Below are 19,365 nucleotides of genomic sequence, written 5' to 3' on the forward strand. Positions count from 1 at the left end.
CCCCTGGGGGGCTAATAAAGTCTACTTGATGCATATTCATCGTCAGGATATCTAGTGATGAAGATGGCTTAACCCTGACCTGAACGTTTTTATCACTCCTAACCCAAACCAAAGCCTTTGATGCCTCCTGTTACCTTTTCATGTTTGGAGTCAACACACTTTGCACACACCCCTCAACTTCACACTGTACCTCTGAATATAAGAGGAGAACTTACTAGTATGTTGAGTCTGCAAATTGGGGGGCGGGGGGGGGGGGGTGGCACTTTATGCTGAGTTGATTTATCACAACCTTTTCCTCATGGACTAACTGCAGGCTAAAAAATAAAAACGTCCTACGTGGAACAAGTCATTTCTTTGCTAGTTTTATGGTTTTGCCCGACTGACACAATTTATGTGGGTCACACCTTTTGGTGGATTACTAAATGTTAGAAAGATTATTCCACAGGAAATCCTGTGCACCACTATGTACTTTTGTAAAAATGCCATAAAATTTGTCACTTAGTCTTTTCTGAACCTACATAACCTGCAAACTTCATTAAACATAAAATCCCAAATCAGAAGAAGTTGGGACAATATGGAAAATACAAACAAAAAAATGATTTGTCTTCTATTTCACTGCAGACAGTGAGCCCGTTTACATGCACACTAAAAACCTGACCACTATCTGATTACTGGATTTATCGGATTATTCATGTGGTCATGTAAACAGCAAAAAGCAATATGCTTTATCGGTTAACAACTGTTTATGGATTATGAGAAATCAGATTAACACACCTGGATTTCTCCCCAATAGTCTGATTTCTTGAGTACATGTATACCATTAATCTGATTTATTTCATTCTTTTACATCTGTGCATGTGTAAAAGCAATTGCCACTTGCATTTCCAGAAGTACAGCGGATGCACTGTTTTGCCAGGGCTCATAACATCCTTCATCAGATCACAAAGTTCCAAGAGTCCGTTGTGCATCGATAGCATTTGCCAGGATGCACAAGGGTGCTTCAGTGTTCTTTTGTGTTGTTTCAGAGTTGTAAAGAGTAAATTTCTTGGTGAGCTATGCAGTTTGTAGACATATATGCTGGATCTGCGCAGAGTTTGCTTTGGTCTAAAAGCAGAACATCATATTTCCTCACTGTTCATGTGCCAGGACCTCCTCACAGAGAGAGAATGAGAGAGATGTGTTTTTCTTCAAGATGTTGCTCCATCGGTCTTTTCTCCACTTTGAAAGAAAACCGACTAGTAAGTCCCTTTGGCTGCTCCCTTGTTTTGCACCCTGGATCGCCACAGCAAATCCAGGGTGGATCTGTACGTTGATTTGGCACAAGTTTTACGCCGGATGCCCTTCCTGACGCAACTCCAAATTACATGGAGAAATGTGTTGTATGGCTGGGGGGCCTGGCTGCCTTTTTGTTTCTGTCTTTTGTTTTTCCTTCCAGGTGGCTTGCATTTGGGACTGAGTGGCTGTGTTGCTGAGGTTATCAGGACCTCACCCTGATCACCTGCGGCTCGTCAGGACTCACAGCTGAGGTGCATCTATATGGATTGGAACATGGTGGCATTTAAGACTGGAGTATACAGTGTGTATTTGCCAGAGACTCGACCTTGTGACCAGACGGGTGAGATCGTCGTCTCGGGAGCCATCTCATCATCAGTGGATGCAGAGAACGTCCAGGGTTTGATGCACGGTCTGTGAAAGAGGAGGGGGTGAGGTCTCACGCTCGTCAGCACACTTCCTGAGGTACGTTAGATTTTGTGACTAACATTTATACAGTCAGTAAATGTGGTGTCCCTCACACCTTTTTATATTGAGCTGTATGTTAGTCATGTATCGGCTTCCACTGCAGTGGAGTTTTGTGAACTGGATGTTCCATGCTTGCAGGTTGGGAAGCTGATTAGTAATCAAGCCAGGAAGTGTTTGCTGTTTGTACACCTTTAAGTGTTCTCTCTGTGTGTAGAGTGTGGACTCACATAATGGTTCCTTCTTTCACAGACTCGGTTTGTTGCGGCCACCTGGGGGGTGTCGGTGGGGTCCTTGGGTCCGAACAGCTTCTGGCTCCGGACCGTTAGCGCTGCTGGGAGCGCACCACGCCAGACCGCACTTTCTTTTGTATTTTTTGTATCACTGTTATGTATTAAATTCAGTTAGCCTTTGTACCGTGCTCTGCTTATTTCATACTGGGTCCTTCAAACGCTGGTCGGTTCTCCGAGCTGCGTCCGACACATAACAGTAGTCTCTGGCCAAACATCACGGACCCAGCGGTAGCAGAGACGGTAACGCGCCGGGAAGGCGGCAGCAGACGTTCAGTAGTTATCCGGATCAGTTGCGGGTGCTCTCCGCCCGGATGGTGCGTGTTTGAGACCCATTGCTGAATACTGATTTGTGCTCTCTTGCAGCCGTGTTCCTGTGTTTGTGCCTTATCCGTGGGTCGTGGTGGAGTGTGACTGGCGACGGCTTCGCGTCACGCTCCGACCGGATAAGAGGTTTAAACGGGAGCTGCAAGAGTGTGTCTGTAATGGGTGCACGCGCACGGCGGAGCTCTGTGGCACGGGTCGCTGAGCTTCCGGTGTTACAGTTGTAGCCCCATTTCCCCGGATAAAGATAACTACTGCGTCTGTTGTATCAGCTCCGGCGTTATTTAGTTGAGCACATTTTGGTTGTGTGTTGCACACAGCTGCGCACGGAAAGGCAGCATGAGTTTTTCTCAGTTACCAAAGGGGGTTTTTCATTTCTAGCACTTTGGCTCCCTCTTTTGGTGACTGAGTCACATTACCGTCAAGCTCCTAAGTTGGAACAGGTGTGTTCCATTTGTTGGAGCTTGACGGTATAAATCACTTATTTGTTTTGTGTTAGTTCATTTTGTGTGGGTGTTTTTTGAGTTGGTTTTTGTGTGGGATTTTATTTTTTGTTTTTCACTATTTAGTGTCTGGGGTCGTGACCCTGCAGTTCTGCCAAAAAAAAAAAAAAAAAAAAAAAACAGGACCCGAGCAACCTTATGTCAGTCTGTTAGTCTTTCTTTTTATTTATTTATTTTTTTTCAGTTTCACCTCCCAGGGTTTGATGGGACAGTCCCCTGGGGGGTCATGGGGGGGTATTTGGTTTTTTTTGCACCAATACCTGACATGCAGGTACTAATGCATATTAACAAATGAGATGAAGTTGAGCACACAAAATGTGAAATATCTTGGGTTCACACTGTCTATAATGAAACAGAAGTCAAAGTAAATATTAGAATCACTGCAAGAATAATAATAATAAAAAATAAAAAAATCAGTATTTTACTAATGTTTTATGGTTTTGGGTTGTATCAATTAATCCTACAGTTCCTTCAATTTTGGAGACCATAAGTAATTGGACAAGCCATCGCAAAATATAATGACTACTGTTAACACTTGGATAAAAATCCTTTGCCGTCACTGACTGCTTAAGACGGGAACCCACAGACATCTGCAAATACTGACTTTCCACTGAGTTTCCTCCCTTGAGATGCTTTGTCAGATCTTTACTGCGGCCTCCTTCAGTTGCTGCTTGTTTGTGGGTCTTGCTGCCTTCAGTATGTGGAAAAACATGTCCCACTGCATTGAGGTCAGGGTTGTTTTTGCAATATGTTTTAAGTCAATATCCATCTGCAGTGTGGAGCTCCAGCCTGTCAGTTTGGCAGCATTTCACTGAATCTAATCAAACTGTATCACTCTATGCACATCAGAATTAATATACTACTTCCACCAGCAGTGACATCATCAGTAATCACCAGTTCTACTGGCAGCCACACTTGCCTGCTGTGGTATACTTTGAATCCTAAGCTGTTTCTTTCCTTTTCCATACGCTTGTCTTTCCTTCATTATGGTACAAGTTAGTGCTGATTTCATCTACCCAAAGAATCCTGTCCCAGAAGTGGACAGGCTTATCTTCTTTCAGACCTTTCTAGCAAACCCCTGGTTATACTGAATGAGTCGAAGGCTCTGGTGAAATCACTGCAGTCTGCCTCCTCTGTGTGCAACTGTTTTATGTGAGCAAATTCTAATGTTGTTAAGTTTATTATTTTTAATGTAACCATGCTGCTGCCCTCTTGCCCAGGTCTTCCTTGTAAAAGAGATCTTAATCTCAATGGGACTAACCTGGTTAAATAAAGGTTAAATAAAAATGAATACAGTATAATCTGGCCTTCTTGTTAATGAGTGTTAGTGGTGGTTTAGGACTTCTCATAAAAACTCTATTTACATTCATGAAGGCATGTCTTGACTATAGACTTTGATAATGATATATTCACCTCCTCCAGAATGTTCTGGAGTTAGCTAGATGTCGTGAAGGAATTTTTCCTTCATGAAAGAAATCATCCACTTCAGCTGTCCTCTGTAGTCTTTCAAGCCTTATGGTGTTGCTCAGCCCAGCAGTGCATTCCTTCTTTTTAAGGATGATATGGCCACTCTTAAACTTTCTACCATTTTCAATTCAATTCAGTTTCAATTTTCATTTATATAGCATGAAATCACAACAAGGTTTCCTCAAAGCACTTCACACAAGTAAGGTCTAACCTTACCAACCCCCAGAGCAAGCACACAGGCGACAGTGGTAAGGAAAAACTCCCTGTGATGATTTGAGGTAGAAACCTTAAGCAGACCAGACTCAAAGGGGTGACCCTCTGCTTGGGCCATACTACCGTCACAATTTACAAAACAATTCACAAAATGAATATACAGGAAATTTTTCCGGTGCACAGGACGGGAGGGTTTCAGAGACAGACACCATACCCATCTCTGGATGGAGCCACACCTCAAACAGAGAGACAAAAGACAGAATCGGGCATCAGAAAGACAACAAATACAGTATAATTTGTCAGCATTAAGCAACAAGAAAAACAGATTCCTTAGTGATCACCGGCCACTAGCCCTAAGCTCCACTAAAAAACCCAGAATTTAGATAAAGTTGAGGCTGCGGCCCGCTCCGTTTACAAAGAAAATGAATTTAAAAGGGTAGAAAGCATAGTAACATACTATGCCAGTATGCTCACCATACGAAAGGTAAAATAAGTGCGTCTTAAGTCTGAACTTGAAAGTCTGTACAGAATCTGACTGTTTTATTGATGCAGGGAGATCATTCCACAGAACAGGGTCACGATAACAGAAAGCTCTGCGACCAACAGACTTTTTAATTCACCCTAGGGGCACAAAGTAGTCCTGCACCCTGACAACGCAGAGCCGGGGCCGGTAAGTAGGGTTTAATTAGGTCAGCTAAGTAGGGAGGTACCAGTCTGTGAACAGTTTTACAGGCTAGTAGCAGAACCTTAAAATCTGATCTCACACGGACAGGAAGCCAGTGAAGAGATGCCAAAATGGGTGTAATGTGGTCAAATACCATCTGTCTGATAGGTGTGTGTTTATTTGTTTGTTTGTTTTCTACCCCAATTTTGCCCTCCTTCAGTTGCAAGATACTTTGAGCCTCATACTGAGACTTCCAATGAACAGTTCTCCAATGCAAATTCTATTCTCAGAATCAACTCCGCACCTTATCTGCTGAATTTTCCACTTAATAATGAGAGAACAGGCCACGCCTGGCCATGAAACTGCTTGTCAATCAGCTGTCCAATTACTTATGGCCTTTTAAAATGTTAGGCCGTGTATAAAAATGGCTGTAATTCACAAATGGTTTATGTGAACTGGTTGCTAAACACCTTGAATTAAAAGTGAAAATCTACATGACCAACACATCTTGATTGTTTTATTTCATGTCGACTGTGGTGTGCAGAGGCCAACTTACTAAAACTGTCACTGTGCAAAAACATGTATATTTTCAGGGACAAGGATATCATTCGGGAGATATTTAAACTTATAATATTAACATTTCATTAATGTTTGTGTCTTGCAAGTTGTCAATGATAAAAAAAATCAGCTTTGCTCACACTTGGTCATGGTTCCTGTCTATTTTCAGTGACTGACCCAGTATGAGTAAAGACCCTGTAGCCAGGAAATTGTGTTTGCACAAGGAAAAAGAATCTGTTCTTTAAAAACTGTGTGTCCTATGCCAGGAGACAAACTAAGAGATCAAAATTCCAGGATGGATTCTTACCCAAAACCACTTGATGTTGTGGAACAAAAGAGAGCCTTCACAACAGAGAATATGTTACCACCCAGAAGCGCCTCAATGAACATGCAAAGAATGAATATTTTAAGGCAGCCATTTTGAAAACCTAAAATGGATGTATAAGCACAGAGAGTACATCCCTTTGGCTGCTCCCTTGTTTTCACTCGGGGTTACCACAGCAAATCCAGGGTGGACCTGCATGTTATTTGCCACAAGTTTTACAACAGAATGCCCGTCCTGAGGCAACTCCACATTACATGGAGACATGTGGCAAGGGTGGGGTTAGACCCTTCAACACTGAAACCAACTGCACTAACTGGAGAGCATATCTCACCCATATTGGCCTCTCTTCATTGGCTTCCTGTTAATTCTAGAATAGAATTTAAAATTCTTCTTCTTACTTATAAGGTTTTGATTAATCAGGTCCCATCTTATCTTAGGGACCTCGTAGTACCATATCACCCCAGTGGAGCGCTTCGCTCTCAGACTGCAGGCTTACTTGTAGTTCCTAGGGTTTGTAAGAGTAGAATGGGAGGCAGAGCCTTCAGCTTTCAGGCTCCTCTCCTGTGGAACCAGCTCCCAATTCAGATCAGGGAGACAGACACCCTCTCTACTTTTAAGATTAGGCTTAAATCTTTCCTTTTTGCTAAAGCTTATAGTTAGGGCTGGATCAGGTGACCCTGAACCATCCCTTAGTTATGCTGCTATAGACGTAGACTGCTGGGGGGTTCCCATGATGCACTGTTTCTTTCTCTTTTTGCTCTGTATGCACCACTCTGCATTTAATCATTAGTGATCGATCTCTGCTCCCCTCCACAGCATGTCTTTTTCCTGGTTCTCTCCCTCAGCCCCAACCAGTCCCAGCAGAAGACTGCCCCTCCCTGAGCCTGGTTCTGCTGGAGGTTTCTTCCTGTTAAAAGGGAGTTTTTCCTTCCCACTGTAGCCAAGTGCTTGCTCACAGGGGGTCGTTTTGACCGTTGGGGTTTTACATAATTATTGTATGGCCTTGCCTTACAATATAAAGCGCCTTGGGGCAACTGTTTGTTGTGATTTGGCGCTATATAAAAAAATTGATTGATTGATTGATTGACTAACCACTTGTCCACCACAAAGCAGCAAAGCAGAGATTCACAGTCACATGACCTCCCACAAGCAGCATCCCACAATGAAGCGGTAATCTTTGAGGGGCTCAGATGAAGCCCAGTTGGAAAAAGAATAAGTTGCAGTTCCTTGACTGACTGTTTGAGGCTGGCTCCAAGAGCAAGCAGGTTCCAGTTCAAGTCCATGTTAAATTATTCAATTTTAGACCAGAAATAAACATGTTTACAGCCTGGAACAAACAATGGTTTTGGTCTCTCAAGATAGTGTCCCCCTCCCCAACAACTGTATGAGGGGTGAATATTTTTCTAGCGTCTTTAAGGGTTTTAAACCATAAAAGGTGCCAAATTTGTTTATAACTATCTCACTTCTGAAGCACTTATAATTCATACTGATATTTATTTACTGCGGTAATTTTATTTATTTATTTATTTGTTGTTGCATGTAATATTGCTGCTCTAGGCGTCTGAATTGCCTCTTGGGGACAAATAAAGTTTTTTGAATTTGAATAAAATGCATAATTAGGGCGTGGTCATTCTGAGTGACAGCTGCTGAGCCAAGTGCCTCGGACTCTCAAAGCGTCATTCACTCAGAGGCCGCTCGATGTGGCCGCTAGCTGTTACGGAGAGCTGTTTTGATGACAATTACATAAAATTTCAGCTGAATAAAACAGCTGAGAAAATATATCCAAAAATATAGTCCTGTAGTTTGCTTGGAGCTCAGGTGTGCAGGTTAGGAATGTGTGGATGGGCAGCAGGTAATAGCATGAGAATGCATAAGTAGTTTAACGTTCTCTCCAGCCTACACAGCTCTTGGTCTACTTGTAGGCTCTAAGGTACATTGGTGCCGGTGTTTATGTCCAGACTCCATAGCGTCAAACGGATGAGAATCTATGACTCCGCTGGACAGGTCACCAGTCTGACACAGGTTACTTCCCCAGCCGAGCCTGGTACCCATTTACAGCTGGGTGGACAAAGACAGTGTAGATTAAATGTCTTATCCAAGGGCACATACAGATAGCACAAGTGCAATTCAAACCCAGTGCTACATATTGGCAGGCCAGCTCCTTGTTACAACCATACCCAGGACTACAACATTTTCTTCAAGTTAGATGATTCCTCAAGGCATAGCATTTGCCTTGGTGGCTTGAATTACTCAGGTAAAATGATGAATAATTTTATCCCTCTACAATATGGTGCAATTTATCAATTCAATCAATCAATTTTTTTTTTTATATAGCGCCAAATCACAACAAACAGTTGCCCCAAGGCGCTTTATATTGTAAGGCAAGGCCATACAATAATGATGTAAAACCCCAACGGTCAAAACGACCCCCTGTGAGCAAGCACTTGGCTACAGTGGGAAGGAAAAACTCCCTTTTAACAGGAAGAAACCTCCAGCAGAACCAGGCTCAGGGAGGGGCAGTCTTCTGCTGGGACTGGTTGGGGCTGAGGGAGAGAACCAGGAAAAAGACATGCTGTGGAGGGGAGCAGAGATCGATCACTAATGATTAAATGCAGAGTGGTGCATACAGAGCAAAAAGAGAAAGAAACAGTGCATCATGGGAACCCCCCAGCAGTCTACGTCTATAGCAGCATAACTAAGGGATGGTTCAGGGTCACCTGATCCAGCCCTAACTATAAGCTTTAGCAAAAAGGAAAGTTTTAAGCCTAATCTTAAAGTAGAGAGGGTGTCTGTCTCCCTGATCTGAATTGGGAGCTGGTTCCACAGGAGAGGAGCCTGAAAGCTGAAGGCTCTGCCTCCCATTCTACTCTTACAAACCCTAGGAACTACAAGTAAGCCTGCAGTCTGAGAGCGAAGCGCTCTATTGGGGGTGATATGGTACTACGAGGTCCCTAAGATAAGATGGGACCTGATTATTCAAAACCTTATAAGTAAGAAGAAGAATTTTAAATTCTATTCTAGAATTAACAGGAAGCCAATGAAGAGAGGCCAATATGGGTGAGATATGCTCTCTCCTTCTAGTCCCCGTCAGCACTCTAGCTGCAGCATTTTGAATTAACTGAAGGCTTTTTAGGGAACTTTTAGGACAACCTGATAATAATGAATTACAATAGTCCAGCCTAGAGGAAATAAATGCATGAATTAGTTTTTCAGCATCACTCTGAGACAAGACCTTTCTGATTTTAGAGATATTGCGTAAATGCAAAAAAGCAGTCCTACATATTTGTTTAATATGCGCTTTGAATGACATATCCTGATCAAAAATGACTCCAAGATTTCTCACAGTATTACTAGAGGTCAGGGTAATGCCATCCAGAGTAAGGATCTGGTTAGACACCATGTTTCTAAGATTTGTGGGGCCAAGTACAATAACTTCAGTTTTATCTGAGTTTAAAAGCAGGAAATTAGAGGTCATCCATGTCTTTATGTCTGTAAGACAATCCTGCAGTTTAGCTAATTGGTGTGTGTCCTCTGGCTTCATGGATAGATAAAGCTGGGTATCATCTGCGTAACAATGAAAATTTAAGCAATACCGTCTAATAATACTGCCTAAGGGAAGCATATATAAAGTGAATAAAATTGGTCCTAGCACAGAACCTTGTGGAACTCCATAATTAACTTTAGTCTGTGAAGAAGATTCCCCATTTACATGAACAAATTGTAATCTATTAGACAAATATGATTCAAACCACCACAGCGCAGTGCCTTTAATACCTATGGCATGCTCTAATCTCTGTAATAAAATTTTATGGTCAACAGTATCAAAAGCAGCACTGAGGTCTAACAGAACAAGCACAGAGATGAGTCCACTGTCCGAGGCCATAAGAAGATCATTTGTAACCTTCACTAATGCTGTTTCTGTACTATGATGAATTCTAAAACCTGACTGAAACTCTTCAAATAGACCATTCCTCTGCAGATGATCAGTTAGCTGTTTTACAACTACCCTTTCAAGAATTTTTGAGAGAAAAGGAAGGTTGGAGATTGGCCTATAATTAGCTAAGATAGCTGGGTCAAGTGATGGCTTTTTAAGTAATGGTTTAATTACTGCCACCTTAAAAGCCTGTGGTACATAGCCAACTAACAAAGATAGATTGATCATATTTAAGATCGAAGCATTAAATAATGGTAGGGCTTCCTTGAGCAGCCTGGTAGGAATGGGGTCTAATAAACATGTTGATGGTTTGGATGAAGTAACTAATGAAAATAACTCAGACAGAACAATCGGAGAGAAAGAGTCTAACCAAATACCGGCATCACTGAAAGCAGCCAAAGATAACGATACGTCTTTGGATGGTTATGAGTAATTTTTCTCTAATAGTTAAAATTTTGTTAGCAAAGAAAGTCATGAACTCATTACTAGTTAAAGATAATGGAATACTCAGCTCAATAGAGCTCTGACTCTTTGTCAGCCTGGCTACAGTGCTGAAAAGAAACCTGGGGTTGTTCTTATTTTCTTCAATTAGTGATGAGTAGAAAGATGTCCTAGCTTTACGGAGGGCTTTTTTATAGAGCAACAGACTCTTTTTCCAGGCTAAGTGAAGATCTTCTAAATTAGTGAGACGCCATTTCCTCTCCAACTTACGGGTTATCTGCTTTAAGCTACGAGTTTGAGAGTTATACCATGGAGTCAGACACTTCTGATTTAAAGCTCTCTTTTTCAGAGGAGCTACAGCATCCAAAGTTGTCTTCAATGAGGATGTAAAACTATTGACGAGATACTCTATCTCCCTTACAGAGTTTAGGTAGCTACTCTGCACTGTGTTGTTATATGGCATTAGAGAACATAAAGAAGGAATCATATCCTTAAACCTAGTTACAGCGCTTTCTGAAAGACTTCTAGTGTAATGAAACTTATTCCCTACTGCTGGGTAGTCCATCAGAGTAAATGTAAATATTATTAAAAAATGATCAGACAGAAGGGAGTTTTCAGGGAATACTGTTAAGTCTTCTATTTCCATACCATAAGTCAGAACAAGATCTAAGATATGATTAAAGTGGTGGGTGGACTCATTTACTTTTTGAGCAAAGCCAATAGAGTCTAATAATAGATTAAATGCAGTGTTGAGGCTGTCATTCTCAGCATCTGTGTGGATGTTAAAATCGCCCACTATAATTATCTTATCTGAGCTAAGCACTAAGTCAGACAAAAGGTCTGAAAATTCACAGAGAAACTCACAGTAACGACCAGGTGGACGATAGATAATAACAAAATAAAACTGGTTTTTGGGACTTCCAATTTGGATGGACAAGACTAAGAGACAAGCTTTCAAATGAATTAAAGCTCTGTCTGGGTTTTTGATTAATTAATAAGCTGGAATGGAAGATTGCTGCTAATCCACCGCCCCGGCCCGTGCTACGAGCATTCTGACAGTTGGTGTGACTCGGGGGTGTTGACTCATTTAAACTAACATATTCATCCTGCTGTAACCAGGTTTCTGTTAGGCAGAATAAATCAATATGTTGATCAATTATTATATCATTTACCAACAGGGACTTAGAAGAGAGAGACCTAATGTTTAATAGACCACATTTAACTGTTTTAGTCTGTGGTGCAGTTGAAGGTGCTATATTATTTTTTCTTTTTGAATTTTTATGCTTAAATAGATTTTTGCTGGTTATTGGTAGTCTGGGAGCAGGCACCGTCTCTACGGGGATGGGGGTAATGAGGGGATGGCAGGGGGAGAGAAGCTGCAGAGAGGTGTGTAAGACTACAACTCTGCTTCCTGGTCCCAACCCTGGATAGTCACGGTTTGGAGGATTTAAGAAAATTAGCCAGATTTCTAGAAATGAGAGCTGCTCCATCCAAAGTGGGATGGATGCCGTCTCTCCTAACAAGACCAGGTTTTCCCCAGAAGCTTTGCCAATTATCTATGAAGCCCACCTCATTTTTTGGACACCACTCAGACAGCCAGCAATTCAAGGAGAACATGCGGCTAAACATGTCACTCCCGGTCTGATTGGGGAGGGGCCCAGAGAAAACTACAGAGTCCGACATTGTTTTTGCAAAGTTACACACCGATTTAATGTTAATTTTAGTGACCTCCGATTGGCGTAACCGGGTGTCATTACTGCCGACGTGAATTACAATCTTACCAAATTTACGCTTAGCCTTAACCAGCAGTTTCAAATTTCCTTCAATGTCGCCTGCTCTGGCCCCCGGAAGACAATTGACTATGGTTGCTGGTGTCGCTAACTTCACATTTCTCAAAACAGAGTCGCCAATAACCAGAGTTTGATCCTCGGCGGGTGTGTCGTCGAGTGGGGAAAAACGGTTAGAAATGTGAACGGGTTGGCGGTGTACACGGGGCTTCTGTTTAGGGCTACGCTTCCTCCTCACAGTCACCCAGTCGGCCTGCTTTCCCGGCTGCTCGGGATCTGCCAGGGGGTAACTAACGGCGGCTAAGCTACCTTGGTCCGCACCGACTACAGGGGCCTGGCTAGCTGTAGAATTTTCCACGGTGCGGAGCCGAGTCTCCAATTCGCCCAGCCTGGCCTCCAAAGCTACGAATAAGCTACACTTATTACAAGTACCATTACTGCTAAAGGAGGCCGAGGAATAACTAAACATTTCACACCCAGAGCAGAAAAGTGCGGGAGAGACAGGAGAAGCCGCCATGCTAAATCGGCTAAGAGCTAGTAGCTACGCTAAGCTAGCGGATTCCTAAAAACACGCAAAGTGAATAATGTGTAAATAATTTAGAGGTGATTCAGCAGAATGAGTGCTTTAGTTAAGGCACGTAAAGATTACACTGGGAAACAATTCGTAATCTAGATAACTAGATCAATCTAACTGCGCAGATTAAACAGCTAACAGATACAGAAAAACACCGCTGTGCTCCGGAACAGGAAGTGATACAATACCGCAGTGAGAGCCAACCACCAGTAGAGGCCATGTGTTTATGTGTTTATGTGTTACCATTTCCAGCCTGCCCATTGGTCTTTGTGTTTTCATGTATTCTCACCTAAGCTGAATGGTCAGTTTTTCCACAGAGGCTTGGCGCTCATTGGCAATGGCTAGGGTTTTCTGCAGAACATCCTTTACTTTCTGCAACTGCTCCACAGTGCTGGCCAGTTCTGTCTGTGTAGCCTGAATCTGCCCTTCCAGGAGATGCACTTGCCGGACACAGTTCAGCTTTTCTGCCTCATTACGATAGAGTTTCTCCTCCAGCTCCACCACTGGGGGAAGCGAGAGGAACAAGAAAATTTATTAGAAAAAGGAAACAACAACCAGAGTACAGAGTCAGCCTTCAAGAATTTTAAAACATATCTGTGGAAAGTTTTCCTCTGCATGACATTTTAATTCTGTACACCGATGTGAGACACCCGTGGCTTCAACTGTCTCTTCTCTAATACAAAGTAGACTGCACTCAAACCAGTGCAAAGCCCGCTGCCATAGAGACGACTAATCTGATTCACTGCATAAATTGAAGTAACTATGGAGGAGACTGCCCAAGTTAGATGCTTGCAAGATGTTTGACCCGAGCTTGAGAAAATGCATTTGCATTGGAAAAGACTTTCCAAATGTCCCCAAAAAAATGCGATCACTGATGGGCAGAAGGCAACTCGCTGTCAGGCTTGGACCCAGCTCGGGGTTTAGGTCTGGACTCTCAGCTTAATTTCCTCTATGGTTTTTTTGGTTTTTGTTTTCATACAACCCCTGACAAAAATTATGGAATCACCGGCCTCGGAGGATGTTCATTCAGTTGTTTAATTTTGTAGAAAAAAAGCAGATCACAGACATGACACAAAACTAAAGTCATTTCAAATGGCAACTTTCTGGCTTTAAGAAACACTATAAGAAATCAGAAAAAAAATTGTGGCAGTCAGTAATGGTTACTTTTTTAGACTAAGCAGAGGGAAAAAAATATGGACTCACTCAATTCTGAGGAATAAATTATGGAATCACCCTGTAAATTTTCATCCCCAAAACTAACACCTGCATCATATCAGATCTGCTCGTTAGTCTGCATCTAAAAAGGAGTGAACACACCTTGGAGAGCTGTTGCACCAAGTGGACTGACATGAATCATGGCTCCAACACGAGAGATGTCAATTGAAACAAAGGAGAGGATTATCAAACTCTTAAAAGAGAGTAAATCATCACGCAATGTTGCAAAAGATGTTGGTTGTTCACAGTCAGCTGTGTCTAAACTCTGGACCAAATACAAACAACATGGGAAGGTTGTTAAAGGCAAACATACTGGTAGACCAAGGAAGACATCAAAGCGTCAAGACAGAAAACTTAAAGCAATATGTCTCAAAAATCGAAAAATGTACAACAAAACAAATGAGGAACGAATGGGAGGAAACTGGAGTCAACGTCTGTGACCGAACTGTAAGAAACCGCCTGAAGGAAATGGGATTTACATATAGAAAAACTAAACGAAAGGCATCATTAACACCTAAACAGAAAAAAACAAGGTTACAATGGGCGAAGGAAAAGCAATTGTGGACTGTGGATGACTGGATGAAAGTCATATTCAGTGATGAATCTCGAATCTGCATTGGGCAAGGTCATGATGCTGGAACTTTTGTTTGGTGCCTTTCCAATGAGATTTATAAAGATGACTGCCTGAAGAGAACATGTAAATTTCCACAGTCATTGATGATATGGGGCTGCATGTCAGGTAAAGGCACTGGGGAGATGGCTGTCATTACATCATCAATAAATGCACAAGTTTATGTTGATATTTTGGACAACTGAAAGGATGTTTGGGGATGATGAAATCATTTTTCAAGATGATAATGCATCTTGCCATAGAGCAAAAACTGCAAAAACATTCCTTGCAAAAAGACACATAGGGTCAATGTCATGGCATAGGGTCAATGTCAATGAGCAGATCTGATTTGATGCAGGTGTTAATTTGGGGGATGAAAATTTACAGGGTGATTCCATAATTTTTTCCTCAGAATTGAGTGATTCCATATTTTTTTCCTCTGCTTGGTCTACAAAAGTAACCGTTACTCACTGCCACAATCTTTTTTTCTTGATTTCTTATAGTGTTTCTTAAAGCCAGAAAGTTGCCATTTGAAATGACTTTAGTTTTGTGTCATGTCTGTGATCTGCTTTTTTTCTACAAAATTAAACAACTGAATGAACATCCTCTGAGGCCGGTGATTCCATAATTTTTGCCAGGGGTTGTATGTATATACTTTATCATGTTAGTCTCAGTTTGGTTCTGTTTATTGCTTTGCTTTTTTACCATTTAGTCACTGGTTTCATTCTTTATCTTATCATTTTTGTTTCGCATTTATTTATTCTATAGTTGGTTATTGTATTTGTTCACTCATGGTCCTTTAAGTTACATTAGTCTTAGTTTTGTTCGGTTAATCGCATTTGTTGTATTATGCTTAGTCACAGGTTTTTGTTATTATTAATCTTCAGTGTTGCTCATCAGATTATGTTCCATTTGTCATTTATTGCATTATTCAGTAGTCACCGGCTTTGTTTTCTGTTTGTCACTTATTCTCTGTTTAACCAGTAGTTTGTTTTGCCATTTTTACTGTATTCACTTTTCTGTTCCAGTCAGTTACAGTTCCATTCTAGTTTTAGTTATCATTAGTTTTCTTGTTTTCCCCTTTTTGACTTGTCACATTACTTCTTAGGTTTGCCCCTTTTGTTTTGCTCACATTCATTATTTGAACACGTTTCTCAGTTAGTTTTTCTGTCAGTCACTTCTCTTGCTTTGCACTGCTTTGTTTTGTCCTCCCGCACTCTCTTGCCTTTCTTCCCTCTTCAATGTTCACCAAACCACACCTCTTTCCAGAACCTTCCACACACCTGCTTCACATCACCCTGATTAGTTTGCTCCTTATTAATACCCTTAAGGTTCCACAGCTCACTGCCTGATTGTTGACTCTGTTCACTTTCTCGCCTCTTGTTCTCATCCTGTTTGCTCTTGTGTATTTTTGACCTTGCTTGTGTACTCCGACCTCCGCCTCGCCGTTACCCTGAACTCAGCCTGTTTTTGACTCTGCCTCTGTTTCGCCTGTATTACTCCTCGACGCCGCTTGTATGAACTTTGCCCGTTTATGGACTACGACTCAGTCTGCACCATGACTGATACCTCTGCCTGTATACCTGATTACTTGTGTACCAAATCTACTTCCTGGAGAGTCTGAGTTGGTCTCCTACCGATTCCTATGTCAAGCCACCACCAAGAGTCCTGACACTCATACCACAACCAACGACATGATAAAACAGGTATAAACAAGATGTTGTTAATGCAAAACTGTGTGATTTAAAAAAAATGTGGCAACATTTGAAATTGATTGATTATGAGCAAAGCTGGCTATTAATATATACAATATTTGACAGGTAACATAACACTGTAACATGCTTTCCAATAATAAGCCATTTATTGGTATTTTTTACTTCAGAAAAACCCAGTTTTGTTACATTCTAGTCACTGATGACAGAAGGCACCTGCCAATCATGACAATGAAATGAAATAACTAAGCCATCAAATTGTGCTTGACCTTGATTTAAGCCTCCAAGGTCAAATGCAATGCTGAGTTTTGAAAGCAAGCATGATTTCATGTTCAGTAATAAGAATGTATCTATCTGGCACCATTTATCCACTGAAACTAATCAAAATTTTAGAGACTTTGATTTTGATCTTCAAGGGCAGTCAAGTTCAACCTAATATTAAAACTCCACATATGGCTACCTACTTCTGTCTGACAGCGACACTGGGTTTATCACCTCTGATTCAAGAATCCCTGTGTAAGCCTTTTCTCCCTGACCTATGTGCATCTGTTGGTGATCTTAAAGCTGTACGACCTTTCAAACTTCACAAAACTGACAAAATTTAGTTAGTACCAAAATCCAAGCATTATAATGTAGGTTTATTTTTGTAACATGTTGCAAAATTACAGCTCATTTTAATGAATAGAATATATCTGTGCATGCGTGAGGTTTTGAGATTATTTGTGAAATGACCCACTTCCGTGATGTGTGTTCCTGGGGAGTGTGCTAACATCCATTAGATGTCTTGTAAGTCACTTTAGTGGTGTTATCTGGTTTCAAAAACAGCATTTTTAGATTTATGTGTTTATTTCTCTAACTTTTGCAAAATATATGCGAGACATACTAGATTGATTTACACAGAAATAAGCTGTTTCAGGGTGTTTTCCGTCATCTTAGTTAATTTTGTTCGAGCGAGCAGCCAGATGACATCACACTGTCTTTCTTTACTCCAACTGGCAGTCATGGTGTTCTTCCCAGCATCCCTCGCACAGATCAGGGGAAGCCCCACATGATGTATTATGGCACTACCAAATGTAGGACGTAATGTTTGATCACTTCAAATTCTCGTCTTCAAAGGTAGAACTTCTAAATTGTTTCCAGACCATGCGAATTTTGATCATATTCGCAATATCATTATGAATCCCTTATTTAAATGCTAAAATATAAAATTATAGCAGTGCCAAAGAAAATTATTTTTATAGCTTAAATCTTAAAAAAAAACCTACAGGCTGTACAGCTTTAATAATTACTAATTACTACAATAACTTATTTATACAGACCATGCAACATGCAACATGTTGCTGACTTAGAAGGGTGTGCAACCGATCATGAGCCTCACGTCACGGACATTGCGAGCTGAGAAAAATAAACAAAACCAAAAAGCACACGCTAACTGACCTTGAAAACTGATCCAGATGCACAAACATCAAAATCACAGGTTTACTGTAAAAGGGTTGGGAAATGCAACCTGATGCAGTTTGTGCCAGAGTTCCTACAGCAACTTTTTGGGGCAAACACAGATATTTCTAAATGTTCACTTTGATGAATCACACAGTCATCCACAGACAGTGTTAACAGATCACAAAGTTGTCTCAAACTTGCAGGGCCGACTGTAATCATCATCTCAGTCTTCCCTGTATTCAAAAAGCAGAAAATTAGAAGCTATCCAATTATTTAAAATTAACAAGGCAAGGCTCCAGCTTTGGAAACTGATGAGAGACATTACCTACAGAGATATACATCTGTAGACCAACAGCATAACAATGAAGGTTGATTCCACCTCCAAATCTGAGACAATGGTCTTGTCCTACCAGCTGCCCCCTTGTTGTCTACCTAAGGAGGTCTTCCAGGTATGTCCAACTGGGAGCAGGCCCCAAGGAAGATCCAGGACACACTGGAGGTATTTTATTTCCCAGCTGGCTTAGGAACACCTCGAGATCCCCTGGGAAGAGTTACAGGTCTTGGCCAAGGATAGGGAAGTGTGGAGTGAACTGCTTGGCCTGCTGCCACTGTGACCTGGACCCGGATAAGTGGTAGAAAATGAATGGATGAATGAATGACCCATCTGGGTCAGGGGAGATTTACTACACCAAGTGGAAGACTTCAAGTATCTTACGGTCTTGTTCATAAGTAGGGGTAAGATGGCACATGAAAGCAATAAACAGATCAGGGCTGTGTCTGAGGTCCTTTCATGGTGAAGAAAGAGGTAAGACAAAATGTGAGGCTCTCAATTTACGCTCATATCCTCATTTATCATCCTGAACTTTGGGTAATGACGGCAAGAACAAGTTCGCAGATACAAGCAGCAGAAATTAGACTACTCTGTTGGGTAACTGGGCTTACACTCTGATACAGGGTGAAAGGTTTGGATATCTGGAAGGGACTCGGGGATACAGCAACTGCTTCTTTGCATTGAAAGGACCCAGCTGAGGTGGTCTGGGCATCTGGCATGCATTCCTCTGGTCAGGAGATCTTCCAGGCATGGTCAAAAGGGAGGAGGCTCCAGGAAAAATCCCGGACATGTTGGAGAGATTATATTTCGCAGCTGGTTTGGGAACATTTTAGGATCCCCAGGAAGAGGTAGAAGACTTGGCCAAGGATAACAAAGTGTGAGATGAGCTGGATGGCCTACTGCTACTGCAACCCTGATGCAGAAAAACAGCAGACAATGAATAAATGAATGATGATCAATTTCTTGGCAACATATAATCTGACCAAGAGGTGTTACATAAAGTAAGTAACAATAGTGGTCCAAAGACAGAACACTGAGGTACTCTACATATTTCATATTTGAAAATGCAGGTGTTGTGCTAGCATAATGAACATATACTGCAGTCCTCTTGACAAATAAGTTCTCAGCCATGCAAACACCCATCCAGAAATAACAAAACAGATCTTCCACAACTATCAGCAAGAGTCCAACAATCACACTGCAAACAGAGAAAGAGAGAGCAGATTCAGTCAGCCAGAAC

At 41.5% G+C, this 19,365-nt stretch overlaps 1 protein-coding gene across 1 annotated transcript in view; it reads right to left on the reverse strand.

Annotated features, from left to right (window-relative positions):
* The window catches only part of ccdc18 (coiled-coil domain containing 18), a 78,691-nt gene that overhangs the window by 12,113 nt on the left and 47,213 nt on the right, over positions 1-19,365 (reverse strand). The window contains 1 exon segment of the mRNA XM_034182538.1: positions 13,107-13,320. Coding sequence (XP_034038429.1) covers positions 13,107-13,320 — 214 coding nt within the window.

Source organism: Thalassophryne amazonica, chromosome 12, assembly GCF_902500255.1.
Source record: "Thalassophryne amazonica chromosome 12, fThaAma1.1, whole genome shotgun sequence".
Taxonomy (NCBI): domain Eukaryota; kingdom Metazoa; phylum Chordata; class Actinopteri; order Batrachoidiformes; family Batrachoididae; genus Thalassophryne; species Thalassophryne amazonica.